Below are 27198 nucleotides of genomic sequence, written 5' to 3' on the forward strand. Positions count from 1 at the left end.
TATTCAGAAATGAAAGCGATTTCATGGGTATTTCCGCAATTTGAATTTCAATCACGTGAGTGCCTATTTCATGCACAGGATTGCTCTATGCGTTTACTGGGCGAAATAGCCGTATTGTTAGGTGTTTATAAGCTTCGTATCCTTGCTGTTGGAGACTGTCTCACTGATGTATCAACCATTCTGGTATTTGTTTGCAAAAATCGCGTCATTTTGGCCGAATTTCAGCATATAGATGGCTCAGCCAGATGGCTAACAAGCTTCAATTATAACCATACTCCGCATGCAGGTACTTTACCTAGTACTGGTCATTGCTGACCCACGGCGCAGTTGCTGCTCTGCTTGTCCTGTGCTCCAGAGGAAGAAACATTTTGTCTGTCGTCAAAAAGCTGCACAGATCGTGCTGCCACCAGAAACTGACCAATAAAATCAAACCACCAATACTTTGAGTTGATGATAGACTACTTGAACAATGTTGAGAGTGAATATCATGGCATACGAAGAACCCTACGAACCGCTGCAGCGAAAAATCACGTGATTTTAAGACATTCGTATCGTTTTCTACCAGAAGAAAGTGACAAACTTGGCTGCCACGCTGGTGTTATTCAAGTTACACTTAGCCTAACACATGACAATAGTTAGGTAGTTGATTGGAGGATATCGATTTTTCGCGTTGCGGACCCTACTACTGGTAATATCTTCAACCGGATTTAAAATGACTTCCGTTCCTATAATAGATTAGAAGAATGATTTATTGTGAGCCATCAGTTTCTTACTACGTATTACGTACTCATACTATACATTACACTGTATTTCTACTATACATGGTATACTGAGTTGATAATTTAATGACAATTAAAATTATTAGCACAATCTATTGTTTATATGTTGTGCATTGAATTACAGCATCCTGGAGTAATCAGTAACTGACAGTCTGTTGTATAGTAGATAACTGACAGGCACAAGCCACGCCACGTTTGCATGAGTCATTTTACACTCAAAACCGGGTAATTTAATACTTGCATTTACGAGAATTAGAATGTTTATCTACTATCTATTCACTATAGCAAGCTAGCTATATAGCTAGCTAGCTATATTACCAGAAGGTAAGGAGGGAGTAGAGCTGGTCAAAACATCTTCAGCGGAATCGTCGTCAGAATTACTATCAATTGCAATCACCTCTTCTTCAAATACCTTGCTCTTCTTCGCAAAAAGTTTATCTAGTCGCTGACAGGAAGAAGCTGACCGCTTCCTCTCACGCTCTTTCTGTTTCGCGCGTCCCATCACCGTTGTTTACATAAGGTGTTAAATCACGTGTATAATGTAAAACCACAATCGATTGTTATCAGCTTTAGCGATTTGGGGATTAAGTACGTGGACTTTAAGGAATCGATTCCAGTTTGCTGTAGACTTATATGGACTTGGAATTGTGGACCTTTTTACTGAAATTGTGGACCTTTTTCCCAAGAGGGCGGTTCGTCCGAACCTACCGAACCCCCCTTGGCTACGGGCCTGCATTCCTATGTGATGTTGGGTGTTTAAATAAGGAAATGGTGTTGGATCAGAGTGTTAGCTCGATTAAGACATGGCTGGAGTTGCTAAAAGTATACCGCAATGGGATAAAGATAGTGTATTCTGCCAAAAAAATTATTTGAGTAGTTTGGGCTGGGCCACATGTCCTAAAATGATTACCTGATGGCCTGGATGCAATACAAAATGAAATTTGGAGAACAAATGGCTGGAGCTGATCACTTTGAGAAATGGCGTGCCTTTTTGTAAAGGTTAAACATGTAATAGCAGAATTTAATGGATGTCAGTTTGCACAAATATAATTTCAGTGTGTGGCAGCAAAGCTGACCGTGGCAGAATGTATATGTATAGACACAATAATAGTTATAATTATCACCAAAAACAGCAGTATATACAGCTACAGGGAATAGATAGCCAGCATAGGTACACACCTATACTGCAATTACTAACCTAAGGACTCCTTTAGTGATTTTGTGTATGTTTTTGTTTGTTCTTTCTAGCAGGTTGCATGGAATTACAGTGAAACCTCCAGCTGTGTTAACAGTCACCTGAATTCATGTATAGTGACCATGTTCATCAGGTCCCAAATATTTTCCCCATATATACGAATGTATACATTGCATACAATGGCCAGCAAAGAATTCACCTATGAATAACTATATACATTATTTGAACCTTCATATAGCACTGGCTGCCTGGTAATGAACAGTTAGTGGCTTCTTCAACCAATAATCTGGCACCATGATAGACAATTGGCACCATTTCAATAAACTCATAATTATCACACTTTCTGCCTTTCAATGAATATTATATAACCTCTCATACTTCAACGCTTAAAAGAATTCAAAGGCTATTAGCGACATTCCAACAGGCCGTGGGCTGTGTGATTATCTAATAGAACTATTTTTTATAGAGCTTTTTCTGCATAAACAACTATCAGCCCAAACTGTGGTGGATGGGCTTGGTATCAGGCAAGAATTAACATATATATAAAATGCACGCCAACTTGTAAAGCAGTTGGAAATATCCCCATAGAATGCTCGATACTGATATTCATAAATATGGCTGAAATACAATATAATAAACAAAACATTATGGCACCAAATTTGGTCATCAAGGAGCAAGATGGAAAAGCTCTATTTTCAGAGATCTGATACCTTTACTTTAGCTAAATACTTGTAAAAATAATGTTAAAAGAAAACAAGAAAAAATTAATTTCTGACTTGACAATACAGTGAAACCTGTCTATTCTGGTCATCATAGGGACAAAATTTTCTGACCTCATTAAAGAGGTGGCTGCATTAAACAGGTCACTTTGTACACAGTTGACACATGTGGGGATTTTTATAATGGCCAGTTTAGACAGGTTTCACTGTAGTGATTTCATGACTATTTAACCATAATGATGACATAACAATATCAGATCTCTGAGAGTTAGCGAATCTCTTTCAGCTACCTTGTTACTAAGGTCACTTCATTATACAGATTTTGAAGCTCTGTTTGGTGTATGTCAAGTCAATATTATCTCCTTAACTGAGACCAAACCATGACTGTGTAAGTTTCGTAGATGTCTTGATTAACCTTACACTGTACCACACACTAGGTCATTAAGGTAAAACATGACAAGAAATAGTCTCAATAGATGACCTTGTACACAAAAGTCATGAAATACACTACAACTTTTCTGAGGTCCTTTTGAAATAGCTACTATAACAAAAGATTATGAAGTTGGGAAATACTTGATGTGGTAATGAAATATACCATATTTAAAGGAACCTAATTGACATGGTCACTATTGATGAGATGGTCTTATTATAGAGGTGGTCTTTTAAAAGGGTTAGTACTACTACATGTAGCTATTTTACCAGCTTGCAGTTTCAATTTTCCATTTTCAATTTCAGTTTTAAAATTCTAAGCACCCTACTTATTAGCCTGAGTATTTTTTTCACAGCCATTAAACTGCTGTATATAGTTGCCTTTATGAGATTTCAGTGCAGAAGAGGGGTTGGCATGGGCATATTTGTGGTCCCTCCCTTGGGCTACAAGAATGTACCATCTATAGCTACCAGCAAACAACTGGTAGTTATTATCAGGTGTTATGTGCTGTGTTCTCTCCTTGCACTTTGAAAGGACATTTTGTCCTGCTAAACTCAATTATGGTTTTGAATGGCTGTTGTATAATTGAATGTGTACAACAAATTGTTCCTTTTAATGATGAAACATTATTATCAACTGGTTTATGTACATAGTTGGGGATTTATTTGCTCGTAAGGCGGCAACATTAAAGCAAAATGAAGAAAGTGAAAACGAGAACCTAAAATTAGCTCAAAGAAGAAATAAGGATCTTCAGTTTGAAAAGTAAGTTTTGCTTGTGTTGGTTAGCATAATTAAATCTAGACTAATTGTTAAAAGGGTGTCATATATTCAATAAAAAACAACAATGGCCAAACTTACTGAAGGATGTTAATGCCAGCCAATTTAATATTGACAGAACTGTCATTAAAGTTTTATTAACTTAACATCATTGTAGCAATTTCTCAGCCAGTGTTTTTTAATTTTATATGCTGAACTTTGAAAACTGCAAATTTTGCTGTTGGATTGATCTGTTGATCTAGATTGTTTTATACATATGCAAGTACATGTGTGAGACTGATCTTAACAGAAAACTTATGAATCAATTATTATTATACTGTGGGCTAGTTCAAAACCTTATTTTGTTGACAAATTTAACCCAACGCTTAACTATATTTTGAGGATTTGTTGCATTTTTATTACTATGTATGTGGTTTTATTGATGAGTACTTCCAAAGAAAAATGTATACTGCTTACATTAAATTTGCATTATTTTATAAATCATCGCATGGATAAAGTCAGACAAAACCGTGTGCTTTATTTTCCATGTAATGTACTTTACATACCACCAACTGTAGCCCACTGGTTGTACTTTACAACACTTCACAGCCAAATTAAATGTGTAATTATGTAATTAAAACGTAAGGTGCTAGTATTTAGATGTCAACAACTCCCAGGATAGCTGGGAATTACCATGGTAATACTGAAATCCAGTCATCAACAGATAATGTGGCTAAAAGAAGTGCATGCTATTGCTAGCATTGCTGTATCCTTGTAGTGTAAAGTCTAATACAGTGAAACCTGTCTAAAGCGGTCACCTTCGGGCCAGAAATATTTGGCCTTTATAGAGAGGTGACTGCCTAACTCAATATCCTCCATAAAGCAGCCATAGGCCATAAACCGAGGTTTGGCCTTTAAACAAAGGTTCCAGGCGGTGTACTGGAGTGTAGCTAAATGCATCTTTATGTAACTAAACGTGAGTGTAGCTAAATGCATTTTTATGTAACTGAACATGAGCTAAATGCATTTTTATGTAACTAAACTCACGTTTAGTTACATAAAAATGCATTTAGCTACACTCCAGTACACCGCCTACTTACACAGCAGACAAATTAGCTAGCAGAAAAGAGCCTGAAGCTAGCTACTCTGAGTTTGGAGACAGCAATTGAGCTGATTACGATTCCTAGCTACAAAGTCTGTGAAGTAAAAACAGGGACTTCCTTAAAGATGGTGAACTGTTAATGTTAACTAAACAATTACAAATCCAGGAATCAAGATCATGAGGTGAGCTTTAATTAGAATCACATGAAGAAGCAAAGCCATGGAATGGCCACAAGCTTTTCTATACTGTGAGTTTATAACTTTTCCGTATTACAGAAGTATGAAGTAGTGCAGCTAGTTTATACTCACCGTAATGACTATAGCTGGCTGCTTTGTGCGAGGTCGTTTGTATAGCGAGGTGCTGTTTGGGACTGCCAAAACTGGCCGTTATACGTGTTATAGAGGTGACCGTTTAATGCAAACTATTCTGTACAAACTGATTGGGAATTGGTTGGGACCGTAGTCACGTGGCTGTTATGTTGAGGTGACTGCCCAACTCAGGTGACCGTTAAGGGAGGTTCCACTGTAAGTGCAATCTTTGTAAACCTTAATAATTTTCTGCCATGTATAGTAAATGTATGATCAGTCATTGTGACCCATATGCGAGTTGCTATGTTAGCATGCTTTATGTGAAAAATGATTTAAAGCTCTGCCTTGCTCATGCTATGCAAAAGGTAAGCGCTTGAAGAAAGCATTGGTCTTGGTATGTATAGCAGGTTATTTTCAGAGGCTCTTTATTTTTGGATATTTCAAAGAGGCTGTTCTCTTTGAAAATAAATTCCCAATACAGTTATACCTGTAGTTCTTCAAAACTACATTCCCACAATTAATAATAACTTGCCTTCACATGGCCAAACATTATGGCAAAAACATGTAATCGTTTGTCTTTTAGCTGAGTAACAGTGATTGTAATAGCTATTCAGTAAATCAGTATCATTATTGCTTTAAACTGCTGATCCCAGAACTGCCATTGTTGTGAATTGAAACTTTCTACTGCAATTTCATGATTGAGTAGATGCAGAATTTGCTCTACTTGAGACTCCACGACTCTTTAATTCTCACCGGTATGGGACAGGGTTATTCCATCAGTAAGTCAGTTGGTTAAAAGCATTCATGCGTATCTTTCATAACTTGTGACACGAATTTCCATAATTTGAAATCCACCCACTGATTTTGAAAGCTGTACTCTTCGAAATTAAAACCTTTACATGTTACTACACATGTGTCAGTATTCTGAGTATAGCAACAGTACTCTTATTATTGATGCCTCAATGCATGTCCATACCAAAAACACAGCAAAACATGAACACACTACACTTTATTACTTTATTTCACATCAAAAGAGACATGTGGAGATATGCAAAGCCTCAGCTGCTTTGGGTGAATATTTTTGGATTTTTACAGGCCAATGAGTAATATTGCAAATTAAATGACAAATATTTGGGTAGGCAACAATGTTGAAACAGGGCCAATAAATGACCATCCAAATTCTCTCACAGAAAAATGACCATGCACATATACATGGGATCTTTCCCCAGGGAATCTGGCACTTGGTTATGTGCTTCATACTAAAACACCATGGCTAGTGCTATGTGAAAACTACAGCATGTGGGCATAGTCAGGAGACAGTGTTGGGAGTAACGTGTTTATATTGGGCCAATATTCAAAGAAGGAAGACTCAAATTGATTAAAACTATATACCATCTTATTCACTTGCTCATGGAGAGTTCGTAAATCTTTATTAGTTTCTGTAGCTTCAATGGTATGCGTGTCACGTACGTTTGTTTATGATGGTGTAAACGTAAACAAGATCGTCGTCGTTTCTTCTACCAAACCGCTTTATACCCATATGTGCAAGTGTCTACAGGACTAACACTATACCTTGGCTGATGTGCTGCTCCATAGTGAACATTTTAAGCCAAATTGCAACATTGTAGACTAATCCAAATGGAAGTTATGACTGCGAATGTAAGCGCCTGTAGTTTATTTTCAGTATAGTCACTGTACAAATCAATTATCTTACTCTTCCTACTGTCTAGTGCTATAATTTCAAAACTACACACCACAGAAGGCTAAAACTTTGGTGATCCATTCCTTGGACACTGCTAACAATGCTGAGTAAAAAAAAAATTAATTGTGCGAACAAGTCGGGTTTTTGCTGAGACGGTCACATATGTAACTAATTACTTTTACAAAGTAACTTGCTCAACATGGTCAGGAGACCAATATATAGCATGACATAAAGCTGGTGCTATATTGTATAGTTATACAACGGCCACGAGTGCTCTGTCTGATATAAACGCACGAGCCTGAGGGCCGTTAGGCCCGAAGGCAGGTGCATTTATACAGGCAGAGCACGAGTGCACGTTGTATAACTGTTATGTACCACTCACCTAATAGGTGGGGAAAGTCTCACAAGACAGCTATTAACACTTATAAAGGCCAGGTTTCTAACATCGATTGTGGGTAACCAAGCCGGACATTACGATGACGTTCCCTCTGCAGTACTGCAGCCACCTGAGATATTGAAAGCTAGTACGCTATGGGTTATATTACTAACCTGCATTCGCTATTCGACTCTCATCATGTAGTGCTCAGCATGCCAGTGTGATCACTCAATCGCCATATAGACTAAGCGCCAGACTAATTGATACTCTTGAGCGAAAAAAGCAGCTAAACTGACGGTTTAAGTAAACAAAACCTAACTACTAAATGATACTAGTCTAATTCTTACTATTTACACTGGCTAAACTCGAATCTGGTGGCATGACAAAACTGGTTACCACAATTGAACGTAAAGGTAAGTATTATTTAGAATATATTAGTTTTATTGAGTCATTGTCGAAGTGGACTACAGTTTAATCTGGGCTAAGATGGCACCAGACTAGTAAGGTGTATAAGTACGTTTATATATATGTAGGCTAGAGTTGTGGCCACCCGTGTTGGCTTTTTCGATCACCATTGGCTGCTTGTAAACATTATACGTATTGGTGATGTTATGGCCCACAATCGACCTTTACATGTCAGGCTATAAAAGAATTCTAGTGATCTGTGAAGTGTCTTTCCACCTATTAGGTAAGGTGTCGTAGTGGCCTTGGCCACCAGCACTTGTGCTATGCTGCACGAAACTGCAGCCAGTGCAATATCTGTATATTGCACTGCGGTCGGTGCGTTATAACTTATAATGCACTCGTTGTGATCTACAAAACCGCAACCAGTGCGTTATAAGTTATAATGCACTCGCTGTGGTCTGCAGCAGTGCAATATACAAATTATGGCACTGGCGGTGCCTTTGAACTGCCCACGCAGAGTGGTACATATATATATATATATATATTGGGATAACTGAGTAAGTATTGAAGTACTATAAAGTGTGAGTACTTTTAAGAGTACTTGTGTAAGTATAAGTAGTCATGTACTTGGACCCATGTATGTTGCCTAGCTACTAAGGTCAAAAGCTTTGGTTGAACCAACTATTCCAGGATTCTTGCTTTATGTGGCCCATGAAGGAAAAGACCTGCTAGAATCTACCAATGAGCTATCCCACATGGCCAAATTGACGTGCACATGGCTAGACTGAGGTGTGAAGAATAAGTGGTCTAATTATTGACCTTTTTTGCAGTAGATATTTCTACTTTCTAATTGAATAACTAGAGCCAGACATAATATGAGGCACCATGAGCAGAAAAATAATGTAGTCTGGCCATGTGAGACTAGACACTGTGGCTTGCGTGAATTGCAGAGCATATGTGTAAAATATAAAATTCTAAAAGAGTTTCCCCCCCCTAGGTGCACTGTTTATACTGGCCCCATATGTGGTGGTCTCATGTAGTTAGACCAATACTTTTCTTTTGTGTGGGTGATGTCTGGTACAAATCCTGTTCAAATATTTTATCAATTTTCATCGAGCATTGATTGGCAAAGTCTTAATCTTCTTAACCCTGTTAACAAGCAATGCACACACTGTTTACAATAACGACTTTACAAGATGAAATATCTCATTCTATAGAATCTTTGTCTACTTGAGGACTAACATTGCTTTACACTGAAAGGCTAAACATCATCTCTAAAGCTTTCATGGAACTTACAATTAATAATGGCACGCACTGCTTGTTAAGAGGGTTAAGAGGTTTAGTGCTTTTCCAGTCAATGCTCACTGAGAACTAGTGAAAGTCTGAACAAGATTTTATTGTCATTGTACTAGACCCTACTTTTCCCACCCCCACACACAAAAGAAAAGGTAGTGATCTGGTTATGCAAGACTATACATGGGAGAATAACTTTTGTGAATAATATAGTACACTTTGGCACATTATACTTAGATGATATCATGCATTAAGTTTTCTGTATAGCTCTTGCAGCAATGTATATGTAATGTAGAGCTAAGTATTCATTATGTAATTACAATATCTGTAGGCACTTCTATGCTACGTCTCTGTTTAATGCCAGTAATGGACTACTAGATGAAATTGAGGCTGAAGCTAAGGTATGTTGGTGTACTCAGGGCTGCCCAGAGAAATTAAGGGGCCCAGGGCAAAGAGTTAAAGTGGGGCCCCAGGGGCAGGGAGGTTTCCACTCTGAATCACAACTTCACCCAAGTTGTAAATCAAAGACAAAAAAAAAAGCATTACATGCTGACAATGACAATAGCTATTCCTCACCAACTATATTTCCTTATTTATAAGCTTACTCCACTGCTCTTCTGAAGAATACTGCGACTGCTCTATTAGAGTGACCAGATCTGACTGCTCTATTAGAGTATATCGATCAGGTATTCAAGGGGCCTTGATGGGCCTCCTGGGGCTGGGGTCTGGGGAAAAATGTCCCAGTTGCCCCCCCCTCCCCCATGGGCGGCCCTGGGTGTACTTTTAGTTACTTTTAGCACTCATTTCTAAGTACATAATACCAAATTTGTGACCAGACCAGGCATGAGGGCACAAACTACAGCTTGTCCCACAACATAACAGACATTGCAATGCCTAAAAAAAACAATACAATATATAATTAATTATTGGTATTAAAATTATTTTAAAATGAAGCAGGGATCCAAGCGATAAAAAGTAATGAAGCTAGAGATGAATGAGCATAGCTCAGTGGGAAAATCCCTATATTGGCATGTTTAAACAATCATTTTGTTCAATGCCAAGGAAGGGATTTTTTCTCACTGAGCTATGCTGTACTACCATCATTCATCTCTTGTTTCACTACTTTTTATTGCTACTTCATTTTTAATAATTTTTAATACGTATACTAATAATAGTTCTTTTTTTTGTTATAGCATAAAGCTATGCATGTGTGACTGTTCTATTAGGGAAATTGCTGTATTAAAGTATCTCGAGTCAGCCTTCACCTACCAGGGTATGTGTCACTATTGCATGTTTTACTAGATTCCATATACACCAAGTCTTGTAATAGTGATGCCACTTAAGATTGCTATCTGCAGCACAATCTCAATTTGGGAGAGACAGACTATTGTAGATTCACTTTTTCTTTCAATTATTTTGTTCAATTTCAGGGATTTTTCCTCTGAGCTATGCTGTAACACCATCATTCATCTCTTGTTTCACTACTTTTTATTGCTTGGATTCATTACATTGATACTTGCCCTTCATACAGGTCCATTTTGCATTCCACATTAACCACATTGATAAATCAATGCATTGGGAATTAAGCAGTAAAGATCATGACTAAAGTGTAGCATGCATGGTGATATCAACGAAATAGAAGAACAGCATGTAAACTAAACCAATAGTTATTATCTTTATTGAAGACAGAACTTACGTATAATTGTCATGTTTTATTTGGCTCCGTAGAAACCAAGCCTTAACTGTGATGCTACTCAATATTGTCACCTGCAGCACAATATCATAGAATAATTATTTGGGAGAGGCAAACCATTGCACAATTTTTTATATAGTATACATAAACATAATTATTAACTTTATTTTCGTGCAAAAATTTTCGTGTAAAAATATTTTCATATGATTTATGTAAATGACTGCTCTATTAGAGTAGTTCGATCTTCTATAAAATTTTTGTGCAAGAAATTTTTGTACAAATTTTGCATACAAAAACTATTTTACAATGGAAAAAAAAAGCAAATTACGGTAACAATGTTTGAGAAATGTTTTTCTGCTACAACTATAATGTTTCTATAATAGCATTGTAATACTCTAATCCACACACAAAAAAACTAAGTTGTGAAGAAATAATGCAGCCTTCAAAACCCTGGGTGAAAAAGTTGTGAAATCAAAAATGGTGGCCATAAAATGGCTGCAATGATGTTAATGCTAATAAATTTTAATCATAGCTGATTACACTTCCTTTATTTTTTAGTCACATTTCTTTCTATACAGACACATAAAATAATATATTGTATTGCATTTATTTATTAAGGCTTTACAGCACAAGTCCTACAGCCTGTTTAAAGATGTTGTACTTAGTAAGTTTGAAATATTACTACTGTAGATTCCCTAACATTTTGGCATCTCTAAATATTCGGCACTCCCCGTGCTTTGAACGCAATGTGCTATAAATTTCGGCAAGCGCAGGATGGTTTCAATTACAAGCGCGCTAATTTTTCGGCACTTGCAGTACTAGTTGACGAAGGTCTCTTGAGTATTGAGGATTCCCAGTGACCTCACACAATATGCTACCTCGATGTTGGATGAAGTACCAAGTGTGAAATTGTTCAGGGAACGTACCCAACGATATCATCGTGTGACTTCACGGCTAGCTACCGCAAAACGATCTTCGTTTCTGTTCACAGAATAAAATCTCTCCTGGCCCCACATCTCCTTTTAACTTGATACCCCCACAGATAACGCTTTGTTAAGCCATGAAACACTGTATGCAGCATCAGGTAGCGAGATTTATCATGAGATAGTTTAATAATATTAATGATTGTGGTTTCTATTTTTTTTATTACTTGTTGAAATCCTTAATATTACGTCTGGGTGATTGTATTCAAAAGCGATGTAGTATTGACATTGACCATCCTTCCTGGATAGTGTAGGCAATCATAATATATAGCACTGCAGCCAAGTGAGTGTTGTGGTATCGTCAGCTCCGCTTCAAGGTGTTCCTGTTGGTCCCTGTGTAGAAAGAAATTCATAAAATATAAGCAGTAAACGGATCGAAAATAGCATAGCCATGAAGCATGCAGACTGTATTAGGGATAGATCCCTAAAAATTCGACAATAGCACCGGGTTGGTACGTTTTTTCCTAATTGTCCGGCCAGACATGAACGGAAGTAATTTATTTCTGCCGAATTTTTAGGGAATCTACGGTAAATATTAAAATAAAACAAAAATAAATTGTGCTGCTCTAGTAAAGTGCACATTTTTGAGGACTTCTACTAGAACACACATAGAATGTTCTAGAACTTCCACTGATAGATTTATGGATTTGGATTCTCGGTTAACAGAACTGCAGAAATGAGTACTCTATTAGAGTAATGACTGTTCTATTAGAATAGTTGCTAATACTGAAATTTTTTAAAATTATATTTATGCTATTTTTAGGCTGTTTATATACAGTTTCAGAGATATGGACTTTTCAGACACCCTTGGACCCAGGTGTTTGGATACCTGAGGCTCCATAAGGTGATTTTTGTCACATAAAACGTCTCTAGGATGATTTTTAAAGGCAGAATTTTGGGCAATGCATGAAATTTTCAGGGCGATTCCTACTTAAATGGCATTTGATAAACACTGTCTTTTGTAGAATGGTTATTTTGACATATTTGTAATGTGGGTGTGGTGTGTGGTCTGTACACAAAACTGAGCCTCGTCTTTATACTGCTGTTGCACCATAAATACAACAACTTGTGACAATTTATAATTATTGTAACCACTCAAGCCAACTGTTATGTTAATGTACCTGTTCTTCACACTGCTGTGACACCATGGTACGTGCATAGGTAGCAACTGGTCAGTATCCTTGTTGAGACGACTATCTTTACTAGTGTCCATTTTCAGGAAGTAAGGTGCTAATTTCTTCAGCTCTTAGGCAGAAATATGCTCCATCTTCCATACTTGTGTTAAGATTGTGTGACAGTTTTAAAGCGATATCTAATCCAATCCCACAATAACTCCACTTATGTGCCCATATAAATTGCTTTCATTTTCCACATCAGTTAGAGGTCACACCCTTGGATCTTTGTGTTTTAAAAACCTTGGCTTCGTCTTGGCTTTTAAAATCCACGAAGATCCTCGTAACCTACACTAAATTTCTATTGCGGTGAAGTTTATAGTAAGACAATGCCATATGGTGGTTACAGGGTTATTAACTAAAATAGCATGTCAAATACTAGGTACTAACCATTTCTTAACTGTGGATCTTTAATACAGATAGACTAGCTAGATGTTCTCCAATCTTGTCAGCAGCTGATCATGCAAAGTAGCTACATAACTATGCAATCTGCTATGTGCATAGATACACAGTGTAGCTGTAATTGTGAAATATGGCATGCTATGGTGTAGCTATATTTGTATCATAGGATTTTTCAATATTACAGGCACAACTATCAATATGTTACATTAAGTTTTTTTGCTATCTATTGGGCCTACTCTACTGTAGTGTACATTTTAGATTAATCACAGTACTTTGTTCTGTTATGCAGTCATGCTCGGAGTTGAGTTCAAAATTCTCCACTATGGCAGAGCGTTTAAAGACAACTGCTAATGAAAAGAATTTACTTCTAACTAAAGTAAGATCATAAATAATAGTTCTATTGAATTATGATGTTATATGCAGCTGTATGTGCAAGAATGAAGCTGTACATATTGTAAATATGCATTTGTGTTTTGCTCTGTGGACAAGTTCTTGTGGGCAATTATCATGAACCACGGTATTGGTTCATAATATTATACTGTGGTACATAATAGAGATTGCCTATGCCAAAATCCTAATAGAGTACACACCTAAACATCACCTTAGAAAGCTCCCCCAACCACAAAAGAAGCCTTAGAAGTTAATTGGGAGGAGTATATATAGATCCACTGGAAACACGTAGTCAAAAGGAACCATAAAGTACATTTTAAAAATTGAAGTATGTCACTTTGTTCATATTATTTTTCCACTGATATACTGTACAGGAAAATCTGTTCACCTTTTGGGAATAAAATCTGCGTAACTTCCTTTCTTTGTCTTTCTTCATGTCCATGACCTATTTTTAAATGCATATTACAATGATAACACCCATTCTCAAGCAAGTTTGCTTCTTGTAGGTTCAGTTTGCCATTAGTCTCTGTAAGGGTAAAAACTGTGTTTAATATTATGTGCTTCGATCTATTCAAGTTAACATGTTCATTTGGAAACCATATATCATCACCTATATTTTAATCACAGTAAATTCATATCAGAGTAACAATATTGTTGCTAACACTGTGTACTTGACTTATTGTGATCACAGAGCTACACATGTGCAGTGTACATGTACCAAAAGCCTTACCCTAATGCATGCTGTGTACATTGCCTAATGTTGCAAAGCTGTATATAGGTACAAAGTACACTCAGAAAACAATACACTGGTGTTTGTTACCTCTTGATAGAACACTTAACAGCGAATGTACATGATGACTGACTTGATATATGTGACTGGATTTTGGAAAAACGATCCAAATCGCACATTAGAAGTTTTGAGATAAACGGTTTTAAAGAATTCAAGCCAGCATAACTCTCCAAGGATAGCAAGGACTTGTATGAAATTTACACTCAAGATGCATCAATCTGTTACCTTTCAGGTACTTGTAGCTGCTTATAGAGTTTCCCGCCAAATAAGATAGAAAATCTGAGCTGTTGGACAAGCGAAGTAGTATCACGAGTGCTCACAAAGGGGTGGAGGGTGGGGGGTGGTGGGGTGGGCAAGGGTTAGACCTCAAAATGGAGACAGACCACGATTGGAGTCCAGAGACGAGATTACAGGGCTGTGCTGGCTCCTTAGTGGTTGATATGTAGCAAAATCCACAGAAAAAATGTCTGGCCTACATTATCAGGCTGTCCACCAGTAAACCACTGATTCTTACCAAACCAGGTCCTTCACAAGGCCTAAAACCGCCATTCGAACTCTACACACCCCCCAGAAAAGACGTCTGTTGAAACCAGCCTCGAGTAGCTTGAGTGGTACTGAGTGTCAAAACTACTAGTAGGATAGTGTAGCTATCCACTGGTGGTGTTGGTTTGATTTTGCCTGATGTGCGATTTGGATTGGTTTTGTAAAATCTGGTCACATATGCATTTAGTACTGTGAAGCACCACCAGCACATCTTATTGTCATGTTAGCTATCCATAAATGGATTTATAAAAAGTAAACAAACCAGTGTAAAAATAACCTAAAACAAAAATAGCCTTGGGGCTGTAAAAAAGGGTGCTGCCAAGCAAAGTAGGATCAATCAAACAAGTTTATTCAATATCATACAGTATGATAGTACTGTATATTAGGGACAGTACGATAGTACTGTATATTAGGGATCATGGAGAATAGGGCCCAATTATATCACCCCAAAACCAGCCTCACTTTACCTTCATAACAACTTGGCAGTATTGGCTAGACAAGACCAAGGCCAAAAATGTTTTCAGACACACTCTAAACCCTTCCAGCAAGTTTCTATGAAATTTAAAAAATTTTATATTTAACAGAATTTTCTACTAATTGACTGACTGACTGCCTGAGTGATGCCTTCAGCCAAGCGTAGCTTGACTTTTGGTTAGAGCTATGGGCTTGATTTCTTCACTATCTAATGTCACTTCTTCCTGAGATGTGCCTTTTCTCCAACCACTGTAGCTACAATGAGTGCATCATGGACTTACCTTTGTCCTCCTTTGTGTCCCATTTCTTTTCGCTGACACCCGCGGTAGTGCACGATGGCTTATCAATAGTTTGTTATGCAAAAATCGTCTGTATTTTCCATAGTGAGTGGATTGCTTATAGAGGCAGTTGTTGTACTGTTTTTCATTAGAAACGCTATGTAACATATAACATGCTCAACATAGCTTGAAACGAAGCATAACAGCTACTTCACTTTTGATTAATTGATAGTTGGGGCATGCGTCAATTTTTGTAGCGAGTGATCGTCCTTATAGAGGCAGTTATACTCTTTTTTGTTCAAAATGCTGTGTAACATGCTGAACATAGCTTGACATGAAGTGTAGCAGCTACTTTACTTTTCGTTAATTGATAATTGGGGCACGCGTCTAGACACTATATTAATGTCAGGTGCAATTCATTCTTTTGATGCGGTATGTGCAGGTGCACTAGTCAATAATTGTGTTACAAAAAAAGTTAACAAACAAGTGCAATAAAAAATTAAGAATTTTAAGTTTGATCAGGGATCATAGAAATAAAAAGTAAGGAAACAAGGGAGGTTGCCTATACCTGCTGGTATACAAGTGGATTAATTCAGTCAAGAGTGAATTAGGGAATAAATGTCCACTTGTATACCTGCAGGTATAGGCAACCTCCCTTGTTTCCTTACTTTTTCATTTCTATGATTCCTAATTGAACTTGAAACTCCTAATTTTTCATTGCACTTGTAACTGGTAAGAACAAGGACCTGATATCAATTTGCAGCCAAGTAGATTGGAATATTACCATGATCAATCTGTTAAGCAACTGGTAAGAACAAGGACTGATGTCAAGTTGCAGCCAAGTGAATTGCAGTATTACCCATTCTCTTTGTATCTAGCTATATAATAAAACTAGAGCAAGTACACATGCACAGGTTATTACATTGTCGTTTGGCTGCTTTTTAATATCACAAACTACAAAAAAGTGACAATTTGATAACAGTTGCATGTGTATCTGCTCTAGTTTTATCATATAGCTATAGCTAGATACAGAAGTTATAAACCAACCTAGCTATAGCAGTAGCAACAATATATACCTAGCGAGTTATCTGGCCATTGTAGCTAACTATATAGTCCATACACAGCTGAATTCTTGAGACATTGAAACAGGTATGGACAGGAATGGAAAGTTGGACAGAAATGACCAATAGAAAATGGTTAATAAAAGCTCATTATCTTACTAAATATCACCAAAACATCCTTCTTTGCACTGTTTGAATTGTAGTGTTACTGGATCATTTCACAAAATGATCAAAATACTCTAATAGAGCAGTCGAACAATTTTATTGCCACAAATAGCAACTGAACTAATGCCGCAACAGACTCAACTAATTAACTAACTACTTTGACAATGGTAAAAAGTTTAAAAAGCATATGTGTAAGACAGTGACTCAGCTGCAGAGCTTAGGAATGCTGCACCCACGACCTCAGAATGACTGAGAAGTTACATGTTGTTGTTATTGGACGGGCTGGCAAATTCACGTTGCCAGCTACAGCTAGCTAGGCTGTGTGCCTATATCTGGATTGTGCTGTATGTTGTATAATGCAAGCAATAATCACAAGTCTGTTTAGTCTGTATGTTTGTACCATTATTTCATTTGTGTGTGCAACTATTATTTGGAAGCGGCAATAATTATGGTGTATGCATGAGCTATATAGCAGTGTCTTCACTCCTCTCAGTCATCTGCTCATGTGCTACTTCAGCTTGTACACATATTTGAAGTAAAAAACATCAATGCATTTAAATGCCATAATTTAGATAATCGTATTTGCCTATCTAAGCATCTAACCATGAAGAACTTCCATTCCTTGCAATGTCTGACCAGCTTAGGCTCATGTCCAGCTGATTAACAGTTTGTTAGGACAAATGTCCTTGCAGTCTTTAAGAGTTATAATGCCCTCTGCATACAAGCTACCTTTGGTTATCACAACACCTTCAACAGTTATTGTGTATATTGCAAAGAATGTAGTTTAGTACAAGTAGGCAGGTACTAGTCGGTGTTGCAACCTCAATAAGGTATGGTGTCTATAGGCACCATTAAAACCATAAGTGAATAGATTGAGTAAAGGCCATTTCCCGCAGGTAAAAATGTGCCCCAAACTTCTTATTACACTGGATTGTCCCTTGAAATGTACAAACAAAGCTGTATTGTGGGCTGTGTTAGCTACTTCTGACCCATTGTTAAATAACAACTGTATAACAAACACTTACAAGAATAGCACGGGATAGCAAGTTCATTGCCATGAGTTCACCATACCGATCATGTTCACCTAACGTTGACGCTTACAGCCGAATTTGCACTGAGTTTACCAACTGTAGATAAATGCTACTGTAGTTAGGGGTGTCTTAAATTTAAGATAGGGTTCTAAAAGACCACAAAACAAATCAACAATTAGCATAGGCGACATTATTATCCTGTTAACCCACTTATAGAAATTAGCTCACCACTTCCCAGTAGGGCTGAGCGATACTACCGTTTTAGCGATATATCGCGATATTTTGAAAGTATCGATATCGTGATATTTTGTTATTAACTATCGTGATACCATGCCTGTACATTATTGTCATTAAAAATCCTTTTGTTATGCTGTACTAGGCTCAAGAATCCTTGTAAGTCATAACCTGGTTACCCCTGCAGAGAGGTGTGAACACCATAACAGCATGTGTTACAATAACTGTTACTGTAAACAAGGATTTCAGTGGCTAGTTTGATGCTACTTTTAAAGACTTCCTGCAGGAATACTGAGGAATACACTATGTAGCACCAGCTATGATTGACTGATTTGTAAGTATCGTGAACTATTAAGTATCGTGAATAGTGGCTTTAGTATCGATCGTGATACTAAAATGGCAGTATCGCTCAGCTCTACTTCCCAGAGAAATGGCAGGTCATAATTGAGCGAAACTACTCAATATGTTTAATTACACAAGTTAAAGGAAAACTTTTAAATTTTAAGTTCAATTAGGGATCATAGAAAAAAAAGTAAGGAAACAAGGGAGATTGCCTACACCTGCAGATACACTGGTGAACATTCTACACCTGCAGATACACTGGTGAACATTCTACACCTGCAGATACACTAGTGAATATCTAATCCCTAATCCAGTCTATACCCCAAGACCAAGACTGAATTACGATTAAATGTTCACTAGTGTATCTGCAGGTGTAGGCGATCTCCCTTGTTTCCTTACTTTTTTTTTCTATGATTCCTAATCGAATTTAAAATTTCAATTTTTTCCTTTAACTTGTTTGCTTACTTTTTTGTAACATTATTATGACTGGTGAACCCACGCTACCGCATCAAAAGAAAGGATGCCACCTTAATTAATGTTTTCGTCTAACTATCAAAATAGCTTCGAAAGTGTAGTGGCCATTACGCTTTGCTTTCAGCTGTGTTCGGTCCAATCCACAGTGCTACAGATGAAAAACAGTAGAAGAAGTGCCTCTGCAACAATCCATTCACCTCGAAAATACGACAATTCGTGTGCCCCCAACCATCGATTACTGCCTCAAAAGTACAGCGGCCATTACTCTTCGCTTTCAGCTATGTTCAGCCCGTTACACAGTGTTAGAATCGTCTCTGCAATCAGACTGTTTACCACGGAAAATACGGATGATTCCCATTTACAAACGTACTGTAGGGAAGCCATGCATCGCGCTACCGCGAATCAACACTTTAGGCTGTCAGCAAAAAGAAATAGGACACAAAGGAGGACAAAGGTAAGTCCATGATGCATGCATTGTACGTACTGCAGTATGCCAAAAGGCACTTCTTGGGACGAAGCAATGTCGAACAGTGAAAAAATTAAGCCCATATAGCCTTAGCTGTTATTGAGTTACGCTTGCCTGAAGGCATCAGGCAGGCAGGAAGGCAGGCAGTTAGTCAGTAGAAAATTCTATTGAACAAATTGTTTTTAAAATTTCGTAACTATTTATTGCAAGCCTTTAGGATCATACTGAAGGCACTTTTGGGCTTGGTTATACCTAACCAATACTGCCAAGGTGCCAGGATAGATTTGTGAAGCTGGTTTTTGGGTGAATTTTTTGGCTAGGAGAACCCAATTCTTCATGATCCCTAATATACAGTACTACCGTACTGTATGATACCAAAGATTGTCCCATGAAACGCAAGAGTGAATGAATCAAACTTTAAGAAAATCACTTATGGTGGTTCAAGAGAGGTGGAGTTCCAAGATTTGTACTGAAGAAACTTAACTAGCCAAAGTACTTGTGATAGTAAATCCAAGGCTGTGGAACTATCACACTCTAAGATATAAAATTCAAAAATGGGTGGCTTATGCTAATGAGTATGCGAAGGAGAAGAATATGACGTTCTTAACAAATTTCATGAGGTGTTACTAAAATATAACAGGGATTACTTACTTACTAATACGCTTATATAACAATATACCAAAGGTTTTGTTGTATCCCAAAGTTTTTTTTTACAAACGAATAGTTTTAAAAGTATGTTTTAGGTGTGTGCTCTATTTGAGTTAGTCGTTTGTGTAAATAACTCACGTTAGTCGCGTGCCCTACTTTTCTTGGCCGCGCAACTCACTACTGTGAGTCTTGATTTAAAAAATTAAAATATGGGAAATGGAGATAGTTGAAAAACAAAAGAAACAAGTCAAACAAGCCAGCGTGTTAAGCACAGAGAGATCTCAAATAAACATTTGTGACCAGATCTGCAATAACCTGACATAATGGTGCAAGCCAAAATTTTCAGTGTAAGCCATTGATTGCAGTTGGTAAAATGTTTGTGTAATTAAAAAAATTGTAAACACTTTGTTCTTTGTGAAGAAAGGGTCCAATGATAAACACCTGGATATCATTTATTAGAGGAGTTCGAAAATCTTTGTTTTGTTGCAGTAGACTAAACGATACATGAGTTATGGGGATTTGTTTATGTCATGTCGAAGCGATCATACGCGTTCAATCTTTCTTCACTGATTATGTCTCTGTAGTGAAAAAAGGCGATAGAAAGAAAACTTACCCAGTAATAGACTCCCGTATTCCTGGCAAACATGATGGTGTAAGTTGCAACTCTGTACTACATTGTGTTAGTAAATTACAGCCATTTTTGTAAGCACCTGTAATTTGTTTTCCCAATATGTGACCAGATTTTACAGAACCGATCCAAATCGCACATCAGGCAAAATCAAACTAACACCACCAGTGGATAGCTACACTATCGTACTACAAGTTTTGACCCTCAGTACTACTCAAACTACACGAGGCTGGTTTTTACACACGTCTTTTCTGGGTGGTGTGGAGTGCTCAAATGGCGGTTTCAGGCCTTGTGAAGGACCTGGCTTGGCAAGAGTCAGTGGTTTACTGGTGGACAGCTTTATAATGTTGGCCAGACGTGTTCTCTGTTGATTTTGCTACATATCAGCCACTAAGGAGCCAGCACAGCCCTGTAATCTCGTGTCTGGACTCCAATCGTGGTCTGCCTCCATTTTGAGGTCTAACTTTTACCCTCCCCGCCACCCCCCAGCCTCCACCCCTTTGTGAGCACTCGTGATACTACTTCGCTCGTCCAACTGCTCTCTTATTTGGCGGGAAACTGTACAAGCAGCTACAAGTACTGGAAGTGGCTTGAAAGGTAACAGATTGATGCATCTTTTGTGTAAATTTCATACGCGTGCTTGCTATCCTTGGAGAGTTATGCTGGCTTGAATTCTTTAAAACCGTTTATCTCGGAACTTCTAATGTGCGATTTGGATCGTTTTTCCAAAATCCAGTCACATATATGCTGTACAAATTGATCTTTCTGTTGTTGCTACTTTGTATAGCTGTAACTCTAAAGTTGTTGGTATACAAGGCTAAAACTTGGCCAGAGCATACACTTGGCTAAGTAGATTATCAATCTTCAGTAATAAAGAATTTGAAAAATACATTATTATGTCGGGTTTTCACAGATCCGGTCACGTCTATACAGAAGTACTCTTGTTACTATACTTATCTGCTCCTATTTTATGGAAGCTACCTTAGTCTCTACCATATCCATTTCTGAATAAAGATTTGTGTGTGTTGTTACCATGGTGACTTGTTTTTTGTTGTTTTTCAGCAATTTCTATTTCCCATATCTTAATAATTTTTTTTACACTAGTAAGAACTAGGGCTGAAACAAATTCTAATACTGGGAGAATACTTGTTAAGGATGTGGTACTCAGATAGTAAAATTGCAGTACTTGAGTACTCGTTAAGATAATGTGATCCAGCTCACATGATGTATTTGTCATCAGGGAGTGACACAATGAAGGCTGTAGAGTTTTGATTAGCATATTTTTTGTCAGGGACACTAACATCAGTACTTTAATACAGCATCGTTGTTGTTACTTGAAAAGCTGTAAACTGGTACAAAACATAATAGCTAGTATTTGTGGGTACTCGATTGTAAACTCTAGAGAGTACTCGAATGCCAAAAAAACCTTGATCATTTCAGTCCTAGTAAGAACTATTTAGCATGTTATTATTATAGTGTTTTACAGTAGTACAAAATATGCACTGAAAGCAATAGGAAAGCTCTACCAATGATTAAACTAAATAGTACGTGTAAGATGCATCGGTGTTAGTGTATGCATACTTTCATAAGCAAGCAACAAACTGAAGTAAGGATTAATTTTACTGCTCTTCAGTATTCCCATATGCTTGCATTATGCTTCTCTTGATCAGTGAATGCTCAATTAGAGTGTTTTGCTACAAAGTGACTGTTCTATTAGAGAGTATCAATCTAAGGAACTATGTACAATGCATTTGAGTGTTCTACTGCAGTTAGCATTTTCTACTAACTATGCTGTTAGGGAGTATCAATCTATTTTTAAGGAGTTAAGCCTCATAGTTTGTAATATCCACCTATTATGCTAGCATTATGCTGGTAAAATATATTATGCTTTTCTATTATGCTGTCATATTTGACACAAGCCTACCATTGTTTGAAACACACATATATCCACATTTAATCACATTTGGTATTCATGCTTTTAAGTGCAGTTTACCTGTGGCTCTATAAATACTGTACATAGATGTTCATGTGAAGTTTCTACACACATTATGTATAAATGCATGCATACATACACACATACACCAATCTGCTTAAACTTTCTATAACTTAATACACATAGCTAAATAAATAAATAAATTGAACCACTTATCTAACTTCAAACATTCACTTTAATATACCTTCTCTGGCATTTTATATTCATGCTTACATAATTTCCTGCATCAAACACTTATTATATTTAGACATGTGGGGAGGTCGGCAGATTTCTTCTTCGGTTCAATAATTTTCCGTTGCTATACAAGTAAGCATATTATTAGGTGCTGGGTTTAGGCTACAACCCTCTTCAGCACATGTCACAATATTCACTATATTTAAGCTAGCATAAAAATCCTCAACTTTAGTATACACTGATATGTACATTATAATGTGTATGCATACATATGTAGACCTTAAACATCTTGAAGGAGATTAATAAAAAAGTGGGTAGAGCTGATACTACAGTGAACAAGGTTACAATAATGTATACTTATTTATGCACGTATTTACTATGTATGTGATTATTGCCTATAGGCTAAGGATACCTATGCAAAAGAGTGGGACAGTTTCAGGAAATCTAAGGTTAGATGCTAATTATATGTTACTATTATACGTAGTAATTTATTATGGTGGCATTCCTATTTTTAGAAAGCCAAAACGCAACCATGTTATGGTGCTCACAACAATTATGTTATTGCACTCAAAGCATACAATGAATTATGCACTGATGTATTAGAAACACATTATCCAGAACTACTAGATGTGAGTATCTACATATTATAGTGATATGTAAAAATAACAGTAGAGCAGCTAAGTAAAAAAAATCATTCACTTTTTGATAAAAGTGCCAAACTTGGTACAATATTTGTTTAATTCATATTATTTCATATTAGATATGGTGCCATTAAAATTACCAATCATATCATGCTTAAAGAACTAGAAAAGTGAAATCAATAGAAAATGTATTGAGGAAGCCATAAAGTGTTCAATAGTAAATATACTGAAACTTTGCACTTGAATGGATGAGCAAAGGATGGTCATATCCAAAAGGTGATCATGGGAGGTGTTCATCCAGGTCAATAAATAGCCATGTTAAAAAGCACGGAGGGTCATGGTATATGAAGCCATAGATGTACAGTATATTATTTATATTGGATTGTGCCTGTACCTTTGACACTAAAATATTGGCTCCATTAGAAGTGTTTATAAACAGGTCATTTTACCACATTTTGAAAGATTTTTTGATTGCACCTGTAAATTTGAAATACACTTATGCTATTTAAAGCAAAAACAAAGATTTTGAATGTGCTTGTATGGATTCCCAACCAGCTAGAAATTGGCTTATAACCTAGTTTAAAAGCTTCCAAACATACCCTTAGGCAATGTGGCACTGTATCTCAAATTGGCACTAGTAATAGCATGGGTAGCAGTGAAATTTGGGATAAATACCACGAGTGTTGCATTGAAAATGGGTAACATTTCATGAGGCTTGAAGCTAAGTGAAATTTTCATTTTCAATGCAGCAAGAGTGGTATTTATCCCCAATTTCACTGCTATACCCATTCTGTTCCCAGTTAATACCATACTCGCTGCATATACACAGGCTGTGCATTACCATTTTTGCTACCTATGGAATTTGTAACTAGCTATTCTAGCCAATGAAATTGCAATTACAACTAAATTTCACTACTACTATAGAGACTTTTGTATGGGCAGTGAAACAGGTATGGTATTATTTAGTATACCTTATTCAACTTCCACATGCTTTATCAAGTGAACAATTTCATCAAAATTTGTTGCTTAGCTGCTCTACTATAGGTTGCATCTATGATCACATTGATCATTTAGGAAATGCAAACTATTCTGAATGATCTTACTAGCCGTGTGGTACAGTCTATTAAACAGTATAATTTGCTTGCAGCAGAGCAGGTGAGTGCATTGAAGTAGCATTGAGTGCATTGCCAATTGTCATTTGTGCATGTTGCCATTGTCGCCATCCCAATTATGACTTGTCTTTGTGTGGTAATGGTGGAGTGGTGATGTCGCTTGCCGTGCAAGGGCTAAAAGTAGTGAGTATTACAAGTATTACTCCAAGAAGGAAATAACAGTGGAACCAGAGGTTATCAAAACTTCACCATACACTGCTGGGAATGTTGCCAAACCAAAAGCAACATAGACTGTTTATTAAGTTTTGTTTGTTTGTTTACATTTTGTTTAAAAGCATAGTGTCACTGTCTAAAGGATCAACCATTTTGTAACCAGTATGTGTAAGTGCATGCTGTATATTTAATTAAACTGGTGTTTTTTGTATTAACATCTCCATTGGTGAACAATACCATTTATGGTTGTAAAGCAGTCTGAGTGGCTCTGTTACAGGGTGATAAATTAGTTATCACTTAGTGATATAACTACAGTAATTAATCGTATTACAGTAGCAGAGCTGCCCTGTTTAGCTGTGTGGTAATGATCACCAAGTGTGGAACTCTACACCCCCACACACTGGGATTTATGGACCAGTGTATTGGTATTCCTACATGCAGTACTTACTTATAGGCATGACCACTACTGGATAAGCACAGGGGCTACTAAATTGTATTACAGAAGTCTAGAGTACTGTATGGAAGAAAACTTTTGCGGTAAAAAAATTTAGGCGAATTTGGCGAATCACCAATATTTCACCAAAGTTTTTTTGCCAATTGTGCATTATTCTATCTCGTGATCTGTCACTATATTGAAAGTGAGAGCTAGTATCTGTGGAATGTCCATCTGAAAATATTTAAACATGTTCATAGTGAATCTCGTCCATCTTCACTGATGCAGAGGGCTTTACCTGATCCTGAGGAGCTACTACACGCGTCAGTGCCAACAAACCCAATCACTTGTGCTAACAAAAAGGTCATCTGCATGGGCTATGGTTTTCCCATATAAGCTTATAATCATGGTCAGAAGGTTGACATTTTTCAAGGTCACACTATGAAGCTTAATAAGGCATGGGTTTAATCATCCTATACTATTATTGTTTTGCATCACCCACACGCTTTTGGGGGTGCTGCACAAGACTTAACTAAGTTTGCCAAAGTTTGGCAGATATGGCAGTGAGTGGGTAAATTAACCGGTTAGATTAATTTTTTAGCCTTGTTGATTACAAGTACGTATTTGGTACTGTAATTGTGTAGCAATATTTTGCTCTCTCTTCACAGAGTAAAACCTCACTGAGCAGAATGGAATCATTTCTGGATGTAATTGAAACAGTGGATGGACCTAGTGACATCTCAGGATTTGTTGTTGCACAGAAAGCAGGCCCTCCTATTCCTCCACCAATAAAGACTTATGTACATCCAGAGCCAGGTTACGCTCATGAGGTGGGTGCATGTTCTTTCTAAAAGCAGTATACATAACAGTAAATAATATTTCCTTACTCCAAATTAAAATGCTGCATCAATCGTTCAATTTATATGACATAATACATAAGTCTGCATGTATTGTATGCATACTGTATAACAGTATGAACTGCATTCAATACTTATGACAAACAACTATTGCTGTGCAATATACTCAACTAGCTGCATGCAGTTTTAGCATACAATTGTGATAATCTAACAGATCAATAATTGTCTAATCAGAGAATGCTCTAATTAAATGATTGTGTCAAATAATATTGCAAATTAATCACCAAACTGATTAATTGCAAATCCCAATTGACCGGCTGAGCAAAATCCTGAACAGGCTATTATATATGTAATGTTTATGAATTGGGGTTTTGGATCCAATCAACTAACTGAGGAAACATTTCAATCAATACAATAAATGATCAACTTTCAGGTGCTTTCCAAGTCATTGGAAAGGTATTGGAAGTGCCATATTATTTCCAAAGGATTTTTTTGAAAAGCTCCAAGTAATGAAACAAGAGATGAATGATGGTATCACAGCATAGCTCAGTGGGAAAATCTCTATAGTGGCCTGTTATAACATTGAATCATTTTGCTTAATGCCAAAGTAGGAATTTTCCCACCAAACTATGCTGTAATACCATCATTCTTTCAAAACTTTTTATTGCTTGTATCTCTACTTCACTTTTAAAGTATAATGATTAATATATCTAATCAAAACAGCCAAGCTGTAAAAAAAGGTGTGGCCCCCAAAAAGGCCATGGTGAAAAAGGATGTGAAATCCAAGGCGGCGGCCAAGAAATGGCTGTGATGGTAGGTTAATGGTAAAAATTTTAATAACGACAATTCAGGTGAATTTGGTGCCAAGACCATGCGGCACAAAATTCACCTGAATTGTCGTTATTAAAATTTTTACCATTAACCTACCATCACAGC

At 37.0% G+C, this 27198-nt stretch overlaps 1 protein-coding gene across 1 annotated transcript in view; it reads left to right on the forward strand.

Annotated features, from left to right (window-relative positions):
• LOC136253306 (uncharacterized) overlaps window positions 1-27198 on the forward strand; it is a 54169-nt gene that overhangs the window by 5054 nt on the left and 21917 nt on the right. The window contains exons 2-9 of the mRNA XM_066045948.1: window positions 3777-3885; window positions 9397-9466; window positions 13605-13691; window positions 23284-23346; window positions 23408-23455; window positions 23522-23635; window positions 24722-24802; window positions 26074-26235. Coding sequence (XP_065902020.1) covers window positions 3777-3885; window positions 9397-9466; window positions 13605-13691; window positions 23284-23346; window positions 23408-23455; window positions 23522-23635; window positions 24722-24802; window positions 26074-26235 — 734 coding nt within the window. The remainder of the gene's footprint in view (window positions 1-3776; window positions 3886-9396; window positions 9467-13604; window positions 13692-23283; window positions 23347-23407; window positions 23456-23521; window positions 23636-24721; window positions 24803-26073; window positions 26236-27198) is intronic.

The sequence above is a fragment of the Dysidea avara genome, chromosome 4 (assembly GCF_963678975.1).
Source record: "Dysidea avara chromosome 4, odDysAvar1.4, whole genome shotgun sequence".
Classification (NCBI taxonomy): Eukaryota; Metazoa; Porifera; class Demospongiae; order Dictyoceratida; family Dysideidae; genus Dysidea; species Dysidea avara.